A 14,675-nucleotide genomic window follows, 5' to 3' on the forward strand; every position below is an offset into this window, starting at 1 on the left:
ATGCATTTGTCATGGAAAATAAATTCTCAGTCCACAGTTTTGTAACTGTGAAATGTGTTTACAGTTTAGTCTATAATGTGACTCTACACAGTTTTATGATCAAGGAAAAGGAAGTGTTGACTTTGTGAATCAAAATTGCATTGAATTTGGGGAAAGATGCATTTAGAAAGGTCTCACTTTGTTGTAGCATCATTTTGTTTCAGAGCAGTGCTTTCAGTTTCACAGACGGCGTGTAGCAGATAGACTCATGCTCAGTTTGATTGTATTAAACCTGTGAACCATCCAAGCCTCAATAGAAATCTTGTCCAAAGCCATTCAAAGTCACCCACCTGTAGTTGTCTGGTAGCATTCAGTGGAGAAGACTGAATACTCTTATATAAGACTTGCAACACGGATTTCTTTTCAAAGAAAAGAGCCAGCCAAAGACATGGAGGACGACCTTGCTCAGAGCAGTGTGGTGATAAAAGCAGGTACTTTTGCAGGTTCAGTTTCTGGTTGATGTGAGGCTGTATGCCGTACACTCTACAGGATATTGAATTTGGAAAAAGAGGAAATGCCCCGCCCTATAGACAATTTCCGAACTAGGAGGCACATGTGTCTGGCGGTTTTATAGAAGAAAATAACCCATTGGAGGTTGTTGTAGGAAATCAAAGATAAGGAACAGATGGTACATGGGGTGGATACAATAACATGAACATCTCTCTGACACAGTTTCATCAGAAATCAGACAATCAGACAAACAATGAAAATATACCTAAGGCACTTCTACCTCTATCTGAAAGTTTAATTTCTAAAACAATCAATTTGATTCAAGAACCACTGCATTTTTGTTTTCAGGAACTAAACTTGAGATGGTTTGCTGCAGCCAGTTATTTGTTCTATGAGATTTTCTCAAAACACTTTTCTCAGTTTGAGGGAGCAAATAAGAATCACAGGACACACTGGGTTTCCTAATATAATGATATGATCATTCTTGTGACCACCTCTGAACAGCCACTTTGGAAAGCAGAGCTGAAGGGGTGAGAAAATAAAGATGAAACCTTGTTGTCTTGCTTCAAACAGGCGCTTTGTGTTAGAAGCTAAGACGATGCTGCATGGTTGTCTGCATGAGTCCCCTGACACACTTCTCCTGTTGTCACACAGACCCAGTTGCATATCTTGTGGGGTGAGGTGAGGTCAATAATTCTGGGGGAGTTAGGGAGACAGAATGAGAACAAGCTTGTCTCAAAATAATACTTTTGTGACCTGATTACACGAAATGTAATGGATGGATGTAACTGTGTATGGATCCAAAGGATGTAGCATGGACAAAACTATTCTTCATAGTCGACAGACTAAGTAGTATCTATACTCGCCATAGTGTCATAGAGTGTGAAAACTATTCAAGCCGTTTGAAATTAATAAGTTCAAAATTTTGGGGTATATCATTGTGAAAGTCTTTCCCTCTCTTGAGTTAAATCAGACGTTCCCAACCTTTTCTTCAAAATGTTGGCAGCCCACATCCGACCCCGTATGGAGGCCAAATAATACGTTTTCAGTGCACTTTTTATTTTTAATTCTAATGACTTAACATTCAGGATTAAATTGAAAGCTGGGGAAGCTCAAATTTTCTTTCCTTTAAATTCTTTCTGTTGCTAACAAGCTAACCATTGCGATACCCCAGGTTTTGCTATGAATGTTAAATTCTAGTGCGCAAACAAGTATGTTTATGGTCTGGCGGCTAAGTGGTATGGGTGGCAACAACATAAAAGTTCTCTTCCTTGGCTTACTGTAGTGATAGGCCTTTTTCAACATTTGTACTGTTCCTAAAGATCATTTCATATGAAAACATTTAAAATCATTATTTATATAACACATTTTTACAGGCGGTTGTGTGCGGGGCTATTTCTTGGCCGGGGACAAAATTTATTTTCCAGTGATTCATTGGTATTTACCTAAATGTCTCTCAGTTCAATGAACAATTTCAAGCACCGTATTCTTGCAAAGAATACAGAGATGTTTAGCACTGAGGGAATATCAAATATAACCACTCCAAAAGCAAAATTGCTCCACAACATCTATGTGCACTTGACACAGACAGTATTTCTTTGTTGTTTTAATAGAGCCTCTGTTAATTAGAGCATTGTTTATGTTCTACAACATTGCACCGAATGGGCTGTCAACAGTCAACCTTTTGTTGAAGCAGCGCAAGGAAATGTCTTGTAATTAAGTGCTTAAAGGGAGCAGAAGGGGATTTTTAAAACATGTCATTTCACTTCACTTGTAGAGTCTGTGCACGCCCGTGAGTGTGTGTGTGTGTGTGTTTGTGTGTGTCTGTATACAGATGGGCAATTACAGATGTCAACCCGACCAACATACTGATTAAGTGGGACACTAATATACGAATGGCTGTGTTCCAAGTCAGCTTCTTCTTTTAACCTTGTTAACTCATCCTCACAAATCTAAGGGAAAATTAAAGGTCAGTAAAATTTTGTGATTTTGTTTTAGCCTCATGATGACATTGGCAATGGAGGTCGTTTTTCAATTGAGAATGAGGACACGCACACCACACTGCCCCTGCAATTCAATTTAAAGTTTACTTAAATAGTTGCACTTGCTTGATAACTCCCTTTAGGTCCCATCAGGATAAACTATTAGTTAAAAATCTGACCTTCAGTCAGACACTGTTCTTTACATATACAGTAGTATCAGTCACTTGAATGGGAAAGTGTAGGTCATTAATATCAAGCTTTTGGGAAAGAGTTTTTCTCTGCATCAGTGAAGCTCTGATAGACGAACAAACGACCAAATTAAGGACATAAAATGATTGTCATTTGGATTTTTATGTTTAAAATGTACATACTTAAGCTAGGCATCGTAGGTACGTAGCATGGCTGCTACTGGAATTTGTGCTGATCAAACTTGTTTCTCTTTTCTTCTAATAATAAGTCTCTCATTCCTCACCCACTCCTACATTTTTTAACATACAAGGTTATGGTCAAGGTGCATATATTATTTTCTATGTCTTTATGTCCCATTTCTTATTGGATTTTTTCAAATCTAAACATTTGTTTATCCATCTCTAGATCAAAACTAAAATAATGGGCAAAGAGCAATTGGAATAATGTAAGTGGCATGTTGTGTAAATTAGGGTGTAGTTCACATTTCCCCCTGGATATTGTTCCATTTTGCACATTATTCAGTGCCAGTCTCATCAGACAGAGTTAGAGGTCAGAAAATGTATTTGTAGTCATTTGATATGCTTGTAAAATTAGCCCATCCATGAAAATAAAGATCACAAATACAATCTATGAAATGCAAAACCAGCCAGGCATGAAATTCCTTTCTGAGACTCGTGAAGCGGTGCAGCAATAAGCAGTGCGGGGAATGAAATAAACCTGTGAACAGAGGCATCATCACTGATGGAATAGAAACTGTGAGATCTTAATCTGATGCCTGAGGCAATACCCTGGACTGTAAACTGTGAAAGCCCAGAAGATTTCGCCAGACATGAGGATAATATTGTGTTATTTCCTGTAGTCTGGGGTCAAGGAATTTATGAAACAATGGATTCTGTCATACCTTTTGATTGACCTTTGCTCAAATTCCAATTTAAGAGCAAGACAGGGCCCCAGTGTTTGTGTTTTGGTCCCTGTTGGACATATTGCTGGATCTAAGACAAAGTTCCAGTTTGAGCACCTGCGCTACAAGTGAACGACTCGTAAAGTTTGTTGTCAAGACAAATGAGGGTCATCCTGTCACCTGCATTAGATGCATTTGATTCAATTCGAAACCCTGGACACCAAGGACAAAGGGCCAGATTTCTCATCATGGGACCCATGCCAGCTTCAATTAGTTTGACTGGCCTTAAAAGCTTTACCTTTATTCTGCCAATGTCACAGGTATGAGGCAAAGCAGAGACGAGCTGTTTGACCCTGATAGTTTAAAAAAAATTTGCTTCACTATGGACTTAGTGATGCACAAAAGCTTTTTAATTTAAGTGCCATGACTCTTCTCTTTGTCCAATTTGGACCTCTGCCTCAACATCTAAGATGAGTAACTTAAGAATAAAATGTAAAGTAAGTTTATTCCTATTATTAAAAAACAAAACTAAAATCTCCAGTGATGCTAACATAGACACAGACACAGTGGTGCTTCGAGATAAATGAAAAATCAGGGGGATCAACAAAGTTACTAGAATTCATCCTGGGGGGAACCCGAATGCCTGCACCTAACTTTGTTGCAATCCATCAACTAGTTGTTGAAGCATTTTCAAACTTTTGTGCCAAACATCTTGTAGACATTAAGATATTTCGTTCGATAAGTGAAAAGTCTGACACCAAAGAAGTGGCACAACTTCTGACTGACCAACTACAGTAATATGATAGTATATGAGTACATGATAGCATATGATATTGCCATACCTAGAGCTGCGCTGCTAATGTGGCTAAAAATAAAATGGAAAATCTATGATGTAAAAAAAAAAAAAAAAAGGAGAATGTGTCTATAAACATATGAAATACCCACTCCCTCAGCATTATAGGAAGTCAGGCAAAATGTGTGGCACAAATTAAAGGCCTCATTAGTCCACTTCTTACCTCTTACTCTGTCTCAAGTGGAAGCAGACTAATGGGCAGGCTTTGCAGGGACTTGGGTGGAGCACAGTGCAGGCTCAACAGGAAACTGAAGCCTCATGGGAATTTCACTATCACAGGACTCTCGCTATGTCCCTCTCTTTCATTGCCAGACAATTTGGGTTGAGTTAATTCTGGGTCATCTCATTACGCCTCACACTAGAGGTGACAATGAAGTCAGGTGGCTTTATGCGGGCTGCTCTCGAGGAGCATGAACTGGATATCTCATCAGTAATCTTCCTGAATCGGTTCGAGTAATGACCTAATTATCCCTGGCACAATGAACAATGTACAGAAATTCCAGTTTCCTGCGCTAAGCACAATTTGACTTGATAGCATTTAGTGCAAGATGCAGATGATTCAGCAGAATAATGTTTCTTAAACGCTTGAATATTATTTTATTGCTACACAGGCAGTGTGCAGCTGAATAGAGAATGTGAACTTGACGAAATTGAGTTGTTTGGGGAGACTTGAGTAGATACACCCCCATCAACTACAGAAGGTTATAAAAGAATAAATCAAATATAATCAAGCAAAAAAACAAGGTTTTGATGTTCAAGAGAGAGAGAGGTGTCTGGGAGAGAACAAAGCCCACTGAGCTGTACATTATATATGGTACTGAGGCTGCATGGCAGCCCGGTCACTTACATTCTTGAAGCCGCGGTAAAGGATTTGTAGCTCCTTGCGGGAGAAACGTGTCTGGGCTTCAAGCTGTTCCAGGCCCTCAGGGCGATGGCGGACTGCAGATAGTTCAAGCTCATCTTCAACGCTGTCTGGAGAGGAGGAGGAAGAAGGTCAGATGTGAGCAGATGCTAGGAGTCTTTGCTAATTAACATTTTTGAGGCAAGAAATGGAGACATCCCATTAGACCACCAAATATCACCAAGAGCTAAGCAAATAAACCTGGACATTTGCAGCTTCTCTATCCAAAATGCCACATTTTGGCATGACATGGCCACAAATTCTAGGTAACCTTCTAAATAACAAAGAAAATCCATTCAAGTGAATCAATTTTGAAGCCTTTTTTCTCCTCATTATATCAGGTCCTTTTATTTCCAAATGCTACACAAAACCAAACAAAAATCTGAACGGCCTCTTCTTCTCTTCAGCAGAGGTAATTAGTGTTATTGAGACCCCAGAACGAAGTCCTTGTGCCAAAGAGCCTCTTCATGAAGGAGGGCAGCTGAACCCTGTGAAACTTTTTAATGGGGCTGTAATGATGGCAGATGCTGTCTAGGCCCTGTCACAGACCACACTGTCCTCACTGCACAGCGTTTGACTTGTCTTGTTGGCGCAGGGCCTCTCATATACCTGAAGTGTGGCACAGTGTCTAAATGCCTCATTAGCTCCAAGGGTTTTATTGTGGCTCACAGCCAAAAGACTTCATTTTATAAAAGACCACATTTAACCTGCTGCTATGGAGCTAATGCTTTGCATTCAAAGGTGATGTCAGGAGATATGCCGTCCTCTTTTGGGTTTCACTGTGAAATTAGTCCAGAAGTCACTAGTTACAGCTGTGTAAATAGTAGCTTTATGTTGATCTGCCTTGTTTCACTTCAGATGTACAATATGAGTGTTCACCAAATGAATGTGATAACAATATTCTGTAACATGCAAATAAGGTTTGGAGAAAGTTCAAACATTTTGACAAGCTATGGGAAATATGGACAAAGCAAATACACTAATCTTTGTATTATATCATACAATTTCACACATCCAAAAAGCATCTGTCTACCTCTACAACCACAAGAGCAAAATGTTCTATGTGAAATGTACTGTAAAGCAAGAATGAATGTTGTAGTTGAACTTCAGCTTGTGCAATCATGTGTGACTGAATCCTATACCGAGTGTATGGCCCCTTACCAAGAAAAGCCACAGAAAGCAAAAACATCTAAAAAAAACAGATAAAAACCAGAGAAAAATCATCAGAGAGAGAGACAGAGAGAGTGAGAGGTCCTTGGAAGAGCCACTTGCTTTGATTACTGGAGGATGGCTTTTTGGCTGTGGAGCATGGAAAGAGCCTCATGAGTCGAGCTCTCACCCCGCGCTTGTGGACAATCTGAGGGTAACCTGGGAAATACAGCATTAGGTCTTACCCACGCAACTGACAGCCTGAGTGCATTTTGGATTGGACAAATTGGACATGCAAGAGGTGAGGGTATATTAAAGTTCATAAAGACATAAGGCTACCTCTCATAGCTGGTTCTTCAGGACAACAACATATTAAAGCTTCACCAGGCAGCTCCAGAAGGCAGAAAGAGATGACTTCTTCAAATTGTCAGCCTTCCCACATATGATATAAGTAAACTTAACATGAGCGCATACACAAATGGACTGGAATTAACTTGAGTTGCTACAGCAGTTACCAGCAACTGGTATTTGGCTAACAACTAGCACTTCTGTAGAGCCTTACTATAGCCATGATTGCAGATCTGTGAAGCTTTACACAGGCACAGCAGGGCTTTGAGCTAAATGCTAACATTAGCCAACTACAGCAATGACGATGTTGATGCTTAGCGGGTAATGTTTATCGTGGTCACCATCAGGATGTTAGCATAAATACAGCTTCACTGCAAGCCATGAAAAAGTAGTGCACTGGGTTACATGACTTATTAATGAGTCTCCTAGTGAACTGTAGGTCACCAGTGTAAAAGACAGGCTGTGAATGTGATATGGTGCCTGTGATCTCACGTCAGGGTGTAATTCAGTACCACATCAGGTGTCTGCTCTTTTCACACCCAGCCAAACACACTGCTTGACGAGATGATTTTCTCCTGTCACTGCAACAAAGGTCGTCTATCCAAGCTTTGAACTGGTGACCACAATACACAAATATCTTCTCTATTGTTATATGTAGCACAGCTCTTGAGTGTGAGAGTCACTCAGTAATAAGTTCACAGCCTTGCCTAAAAGCACACAAGTCCATTTCCCCTCCTGCTCTCGGCTATTCTGAAAAATTTAGTGTGAGGTTTGATGGCAGCTGTGGGGGTTCAGATGAGTCCTCGAGTGCTGAAAACCATTTGTCAATCACATCAGCACTTAATTAATGTCAAGGCTGCAATTGCAGGTAAAAATAATAGCAGAGCTAGAGCTCAACTAGTTAACCTGACATCAAGATGGCCAATGGGAGTCATAAGAGGCCTCAATAAACCAGGGGTAAAAACGCACAAAGTGGTTACAACTACATCATTGAATAGAAGCTGTGAACAGTGCCTCATAAACCTGTAACCTGGTCTAGCGACATAATGGAGGTCCAGCAGGAAATTGGTTGTGAGCAGAAGAATGGCTGAGTGTAAAACTAATGCGCAAGAGAAAAACAATACCTAGAAAAGGTTGCTGTGGTGTGTGAGTGTGTTCAATGAGGTGACCAGTAGGGAAGTCCTGAGGCAACACCACAACTGATCAACATCTACTTATATTGATACATATTGGCTATATGAATCACTATCACTATCATCTATAAATGCAAATTCTTTATTTATGTATATACTCCATTGATTATTAAAGTGCACTGAGTGAGATGATTGAATTCACACACCCACACAGTCAGTTGGGCAAGTAGCAAGGCTGCAGCAAAAAAAAAAAACAAACAAAAAAATAAAACACATCTACATGAAAATAACCAACATATCTACAGACATGGTGTCGGCTCCGTGGGGTCATACATAGCATCAGTATGCTGATATGCTATCAATAACAATGCCAGCATGCTCACGTTCTCAGGTACAATGTTTGCCATGTTCACCATCTTAGTTCAACATGTTAGCATGCTAACATTTGCTAATGAGCACGAAACACAAAGTTCTAATGACATTCTCATCAGCTAAGGCTGTTTTGGCAAACCATCCAATAGTTGTTGAAATATTTCACTCCCCATGGTAGCTACCAAGGCTGGTGTGTTATTTTGGTCAGATGTGATAAATTTGAAACACTGCTCAGTATGAGATAGAAAGCAGCCTGACATCGTGGGTCTAAAGCATAATTTCAAAGTCTTGCCAAATATTTTTCAGCAACCTGGCAAAGACCCCTGGCAGAAAAGTTTCAAAGTCAAAATCTGCCGTGGTCTCAGCCTTTTTCACCCTCGCAGTGTAAATACTGCGCAGACAAAGAACAGATGGTTAAAAGCTCTTGGCTCAGAACTGGCAAAGTGTACACAATGACCAACATCACAGTGCACAACAAATTTGTGAGCTATAAAAGACACTGTTGACAGTCTCGCTGTCAGCTTAAGGCCAGTTCTCATCACCCTCTACAATGACACAATAACTTTGAGATTTGGAGGATGAGGAGACTCGGGGAAGCTCTCATCTGTTCTTGTTACCTGCCTGACACACACCTTCCTCCCTGAGAGGAGAGGAGACGTCTGAGTGTCCTCTCTGAGGTTGAACTAGACAGATGTTGCTTTTCTTACCAAGATATATTACTCTTGACAGCAAGCTGGCTGTATTTGGAAGCATTACTGCACTACACAGAGACATCCTTTCTAGCTCAAGGGCAGGCTTCAGTGCATTCTTCAGCACCTGAACACTGAGTTTGGGATGCAGTGCAAACTCTACGGCTGAAAAAGGGAAATCTGATGATCTGCACTATCACTACCAGAACTGAAAGCTGAACCAACATGCAGGCAATTAAAAATGATCTCTAAAATGGAATGAAACAGCGTGAGTGACACAGCGCTTAATCAGGCAAGAAAAGAGCATGCAGTCATAGCTGTCTGATTAATGTTTGCCCTTTTGGTTTATTGACAAAAGGGATCTGACGCTTGAGTATATGTATGATAATGTAGAGAGCACTTGCGCTGTGCCCCTGTACCCTTCTCCATAAAGATCAAAGTTCACGGTTTTGCTGGTGCTGCATCATTTGTTTTGTTGACTAAAAACCATGAATGGGCATTGTTGTCCTGAAGAATCAAGTCTATGAAGCAAGAAAGTTCTGTAACGTCTAAACATTTTACATGTTACTGATTCACTCATGACGTGCACATACATACATATTGTCATGCTGTACTTTTGCCTTCCTTGAAAAGAAAAAAATGTTGAATGACTGCTTCTATAGTGGCAGGGTGTAGCTGACGGAACAGCTCATCAAAAATGTAATTCATTTCCACCTCTGTGTAACAAAGCTGCCTTGGCCTTTTTGCCCTGCAGCAATACAAGAGAATGAAACTGAATACCCTCTGAGGGTTGCAAACAAAGAAAAATACCTCAGCAAAATATAAAATATATATAAAATCTTATATTCCCATGGGACATAGTGTGACTAGCTTTGTAGACTACACAGTAGATCATGTACTTCACAGTATCTAATTTATCAATGAGCTGACAAGGCCACAAAAATACTCAAAGGCTGAAAAATTAATGTGAGAATATTTCTCTCCAATATGAGTCGGACGGATCAATCATAGTTCAACTGTTACACACCCTCATGCTCTGTGATTCACGAGTCATTTATCTCAAAGGTAAAATCAAGCTAGAGGGTTAAAGCTCACTAGCCCTAAATCAATTGGGTCCATGAAGTAAAAAAAGAGTGGCTAATAAATATTTGATAAATCTATATCATGTACAAACTAAAATGTGTTCAGTTAACCATCGACGGCAGCGTAAAATCAATAAATCTTGGGTCAATTCTTGTGCTGAAGCACACAGTTTGAGGAACAGTGCTGCTGAGCTTGCTGCTTCTTTGTGTTCTGAGGGCGTGTGTATAGTAAGTGCTACATAGAGGCAAATAATGGCCTGGGGGACCACATGGAATGGATGAATTTAATAGAGTAAGTGCAAAAGCCTTGTACTTGGTTTACGATTCAAATGACGATTATTAAATAGATCTATGACAGGGAAAATCTGGGTTTAATCTGTGTGAAATTGGCTGATATAGTTTTTAATTTCAGGCACTGACAGCATTCATCACACCCAGTATTCTACTTCCTCACCATCTCTCTAAATAGTAGCTACATCTGTGTGCATGATACTGGCACCATGACTCTTTCACAAGTGTGTGTGTTTCTGTGTGTGCGTGTGTGTCTGAGACAAGGTCTTAACTCATACAATTTAGCTCCTCTCTGTCCCTTTAGCACCATGGCGCCAAGGAGGCGGGGCTCACAAAAGTAGGCCATGAATCCAGTGGAGCACAACTTATCTTATCTTACAGTTTACATGATAGTGTTACGGGCAGCAGCACCCAGCATGTGAGCCTATAGAGCTTCAACAGTGGTTTAAAGATCTTTGACCACACTTGGACAATGGCTCTGTGTTACAGTTAATGGCTGAATTAGTCTAATTGAATGAGTCTCAGTGACTTCTCTAGGTTTCTTTTAATGCTTTGAATAGAAAGGCCTTTTTCCACAGTGGTAATGTGAAAACCCCTTTAAATAATGGAAAAGTTCAAGTATAGTCTTTTGGTTTGAAAACATTACCTAAGTACCCTTCTATTATGACAGTGACACAAAGATCATCAAAGACACACTAACGCACTTGTTTTTGTCAGCTGACTCTAGAAGGTAATAAATTAATTGCTAATGGAAAATGTAGCTCAATTAACCCAAAACTTCTACAGTGACAAAAGTGCTAATGTGTTTAGTAAGAAACAATTAGCCTGACACTTAATATTTAAAGCCTAAGTCTTGTAGAACAGATTAGCATGCTAACATTTGCAAATTAGCATTGAACACATAACGTGACGAAAACTGAGCTTGACGCTGAGCGTTTAACCTCTCAATTTAGGAGACTAAGAGTCTACAGCCATGCTCGTAGCTCTGTAAGGCTGTGTTTAGGCACAGCGGTGCTTTGAGCTACATGCTAACACCAGCATCACAATGACTATGTTAACATGCTGACGTTTAGCTGGTATGTTTACCATGCTCACCATCTTCGTTTAGCGTGTTAAAATGCTTACATTTTCTCATCTGCATGAACCACACACACCATGCCGTTAGTGTGACTGAAACTTAGCCTCGCATCAAACATTTAAACACTCGTTGTCGTGGAAACACTGGATGGAAAGCGACATAAAATAACTGGAGGATGGACAAGATAGATCCTTTGATTTAAATACACTTCAACATCGTCAGCAGTGTTTGTGATCAAACATTTGCAACAGATGTGAAGTAGATGCATAAACAGCTCAAACATGAATAAAATAACTAGGAAGACATTCAATCATTTTGAAGGGTGCATGTAGCCACTTAATAAGCACGTTTTCAGGAACACAGGCAATTTACCCGTGTAATTTGTTTAGCTATTAAAGTAAATGTTAAATTTCACAACAAACATAAGCCGTGAAATTTTTAAATGGCACTGTTTAATTGGACTTATGGTTGTTTCTTTTCTAACCATTATGGAAACACTGTTATTACAAATTAGTGCAACGTAGCTGCAGGTGACATATAAAAAAAAGCTTCTCATCGAGGCAGTAAATCACTGATGACTGATAAGAACGTGTCTTGTTTGACTAGGAATTATGGATGATTAGTAAGAACATTCCTGTCAAAAAAAACTGACATGAATCAGATTGACGCAACCACAGTGAGGCTTCCCATCGATAAGCTCCCGCTGCTGATGACATGCCATCCTGACAGACGTAACACCTGAACCAAACTGAACATTGATCTTATCTCAGCCTGAGCTCACTCCTAAAATGGGCAGCTCTTAGTCCTGGCAATACAACACAAAGCAATCACACGCCAATCTATCCAGTTCATCACAGAGCTGCACGGTGTCTACAGTGCTGTCCATGTAGGGGCAAAAATTTAAGCATTAGTCAGGAATGCATTAGCATTAGTTGGAAATGATCAGCAAGTTACTTTCAGGCTTTAATCTGATATTACTTTTATTATCTCAGGGAAATTTAAATAGGAGTTTAAGTTCTTGGGTACCAGATTTTGCTACTGCTTTAGGCACATTTTAATCAGTAATCATTTTCTGAGACATTTCAAGCCCCATATGTAGGTGATTTTAAATGGCAGAGGACACAAGTGCTGACCACCAATCTCTCCACGTTTTCATTTGTCTCATAGTTCAAAGTGGCTCCTAGAGTTACTAATTCGGTGGGATACTTGGTCAGCATCGAGATTCCAAGGAAACACATGACACCAACATACAATCAAAAACATATTCCCTCAAGTTATATGTACAAAAGTCATGGTCTGACATCTTCTGTATTTGCATTACTCTAGTCTTAAAATGAGTGTGTCGTGAGAAAGAATTGTAGGACAGTGAACCGCTGATATTTATGGGACATTTTGGGGACTTTTTTGGAGCTGGGCCTCAAATGGGATAGTCTATGGTTACTCCCTATTGAGTTCCCTATCCGCTATACCCACAGGTATTTGCTGCACAAACATATAAAATAGAGCTCGTTTTTAACAAAGATTTAAACATGTAGTGCTCCCACTTTGCTTCCTCAACACCCTCTTTCTCTTTCTGACTTCTGACCTCACAGTGAATGCTGGAATATTTTAACATGTTTGCTATCCTCACACTAGGTATCAAAGACAGTTTTTTCCAGGTGTTAATCTCTTAACACCTTAATCTGTCTCCTGCAGATCTTGAGACAGATGGTATAAAAGTCAAAATCAGATCAGGGAATTGCTGTGTCTGTCACAAGCAAAGACTTACACCAACATGTAAAGTACAATTTCATTGCAACATCACAGTTAAATGGATGAATTGATTGATAAATTAATGAATAAACAAGAACTTCTGATATGTTGTAATCTCAACGTATCAACTCATCTGTTATTATACCTCCACCTGCAACACAGCTATTTGCTCTGGCTAATGCAGAAATTGCACTCCATCAAAATAAGACCCAAACATGTTCATACTGAGTCGGAATTCATAATCAATAGCTGTAAAAAACAAAAAAACAAAACAAACATTAAGAGAATGTTTAATTGCCTGATAATTAAGTCAAAGCTAGTGATTTGCCACATGCAGACGGGTCAATACCGCTTTCACTTATGAATATAAACTCTTGCATCTCTCTAAAGGTCAACTCAGTATTAGTAACAGTGGACACAAAGAGCATTTACAGAAGGTCATATTGTCATATGGTCAGTTACACAAGTGCAGAGCCAAAGCCTTTTGGCCAAATTAAATCTAAGCCAATCAGCAAAAGAGCCAGGGGCTATGAGGCTACACTTAAGCCCAATATTTATTGTGTCAGAAACAGCAGGTTCACTTTAACACCTCATTCCAATGTCCCAAGTCCCTAGGCTGAATGTTGTTTTCTCGCAAAGCAAGGACAAATGTGACAGACACTTGGCAGCTAGCAATTAACTGAAATTAACACCCAGGAAGCCAGGGGACGAGGACGCAGATGAGCAGTGTCTGGAAGCCAAGCCAGTGGCGGGGTTTACTCATGCTGGGATGATCCCTCCCATTAAGAAAAAGACCAGGGGGATATCAAACTGACCCGCTGACCTGGAATTACACCAACATTGCTGGCACAAGTCACCCAGCAGAATACCAAATCTATTTTCATTTATTGCTTCAGTCTAGCTATTTTGATTTATTGCTTCAGTCAACAACACATCTGCTCGCAAAAGTCCAGATTAGATGGAAATACTGCAGTTGAATGAAAAACCCTTTAATATATGGCGAGTTCCAAAAGTCCACGAAGACCACTTTCCAATTGACTTGACTGGGAAAATGGTCTCAGACTTTTAGACCCCACTGTATAGATATGTGAAATCAGTTACAGTTTAAAACTGTCAAAAAGCTCAGGAGATTGCTTTACTTGTGCTTCACTGGAATGGGAAATTCTGGATATACACTCTGCAACTCTGTCTAAACTGGGAGGCAATGAATAATACTGTGAGTTCAGCATCTTTTGCCTCAGGTTCTCAGCTTTGCTTGCTTGCATGAAGTTTTGACATTTTCACTGTACGTGTCAAGGGGGTTGGATCTGATTGTTTACCATAAACCTACAAGTCCAAATAAGCTGGTGTATTGGAGAGGACACATGGTTGTCTACACCCTCCTCCAGAACAAAAATCTGTATAGAAATACTGATAACTGATATCAAATGAGTGAACTGTGAAAAGGTGAATGGAACTGCAACAGC

General features: G+C 39.9%; 1 protein-coding gene across 6 annotated transcripts in view; it reads right to left on the reverse strand.

Moving 5' to 3' along the window:
- kcnip4a (potassium voltage-gated channel interacting protein 4a) overlaps positions 1–14,675 on the reverse strand; it is a 125,978-nt gene that overhangs the window by 4,703 nt on the left and 106,600 nt on the right. For all 6 annotated transcript variants that reach the window (XM_071477615.1, XM_071477619.1, XM_071477616.1 and 3 more), the window contains one exon: positions 5,262–5,386. In XM_071477615.1, coding sequence (XP_071333716.1) covers positions 5,262–5,386 — 125 coding nt within the window. The remainder of the gene's footprint in view (positions 1–5,261; positions 5,387–14,675) is intronic.

Source organism: Trachinotus anak, unplaced genomic scaffold (genome assembly GCF_046630095.1).
Source record: "Trachinotus anak isolate AG129_WGS33_773 ecotype Australia unplaced genomic scaffold, CSIRO_AGI_Tana_v1 ptg000005l, whole genome shotgun sequence".
Classification (NCBI taxonomy): domain Eukaryota; kingdom Metazoa; phylum Chordata; class Actinopteri; order Carangiformes; family Carangidae; genus Trachinotus; species Trachinotus anak.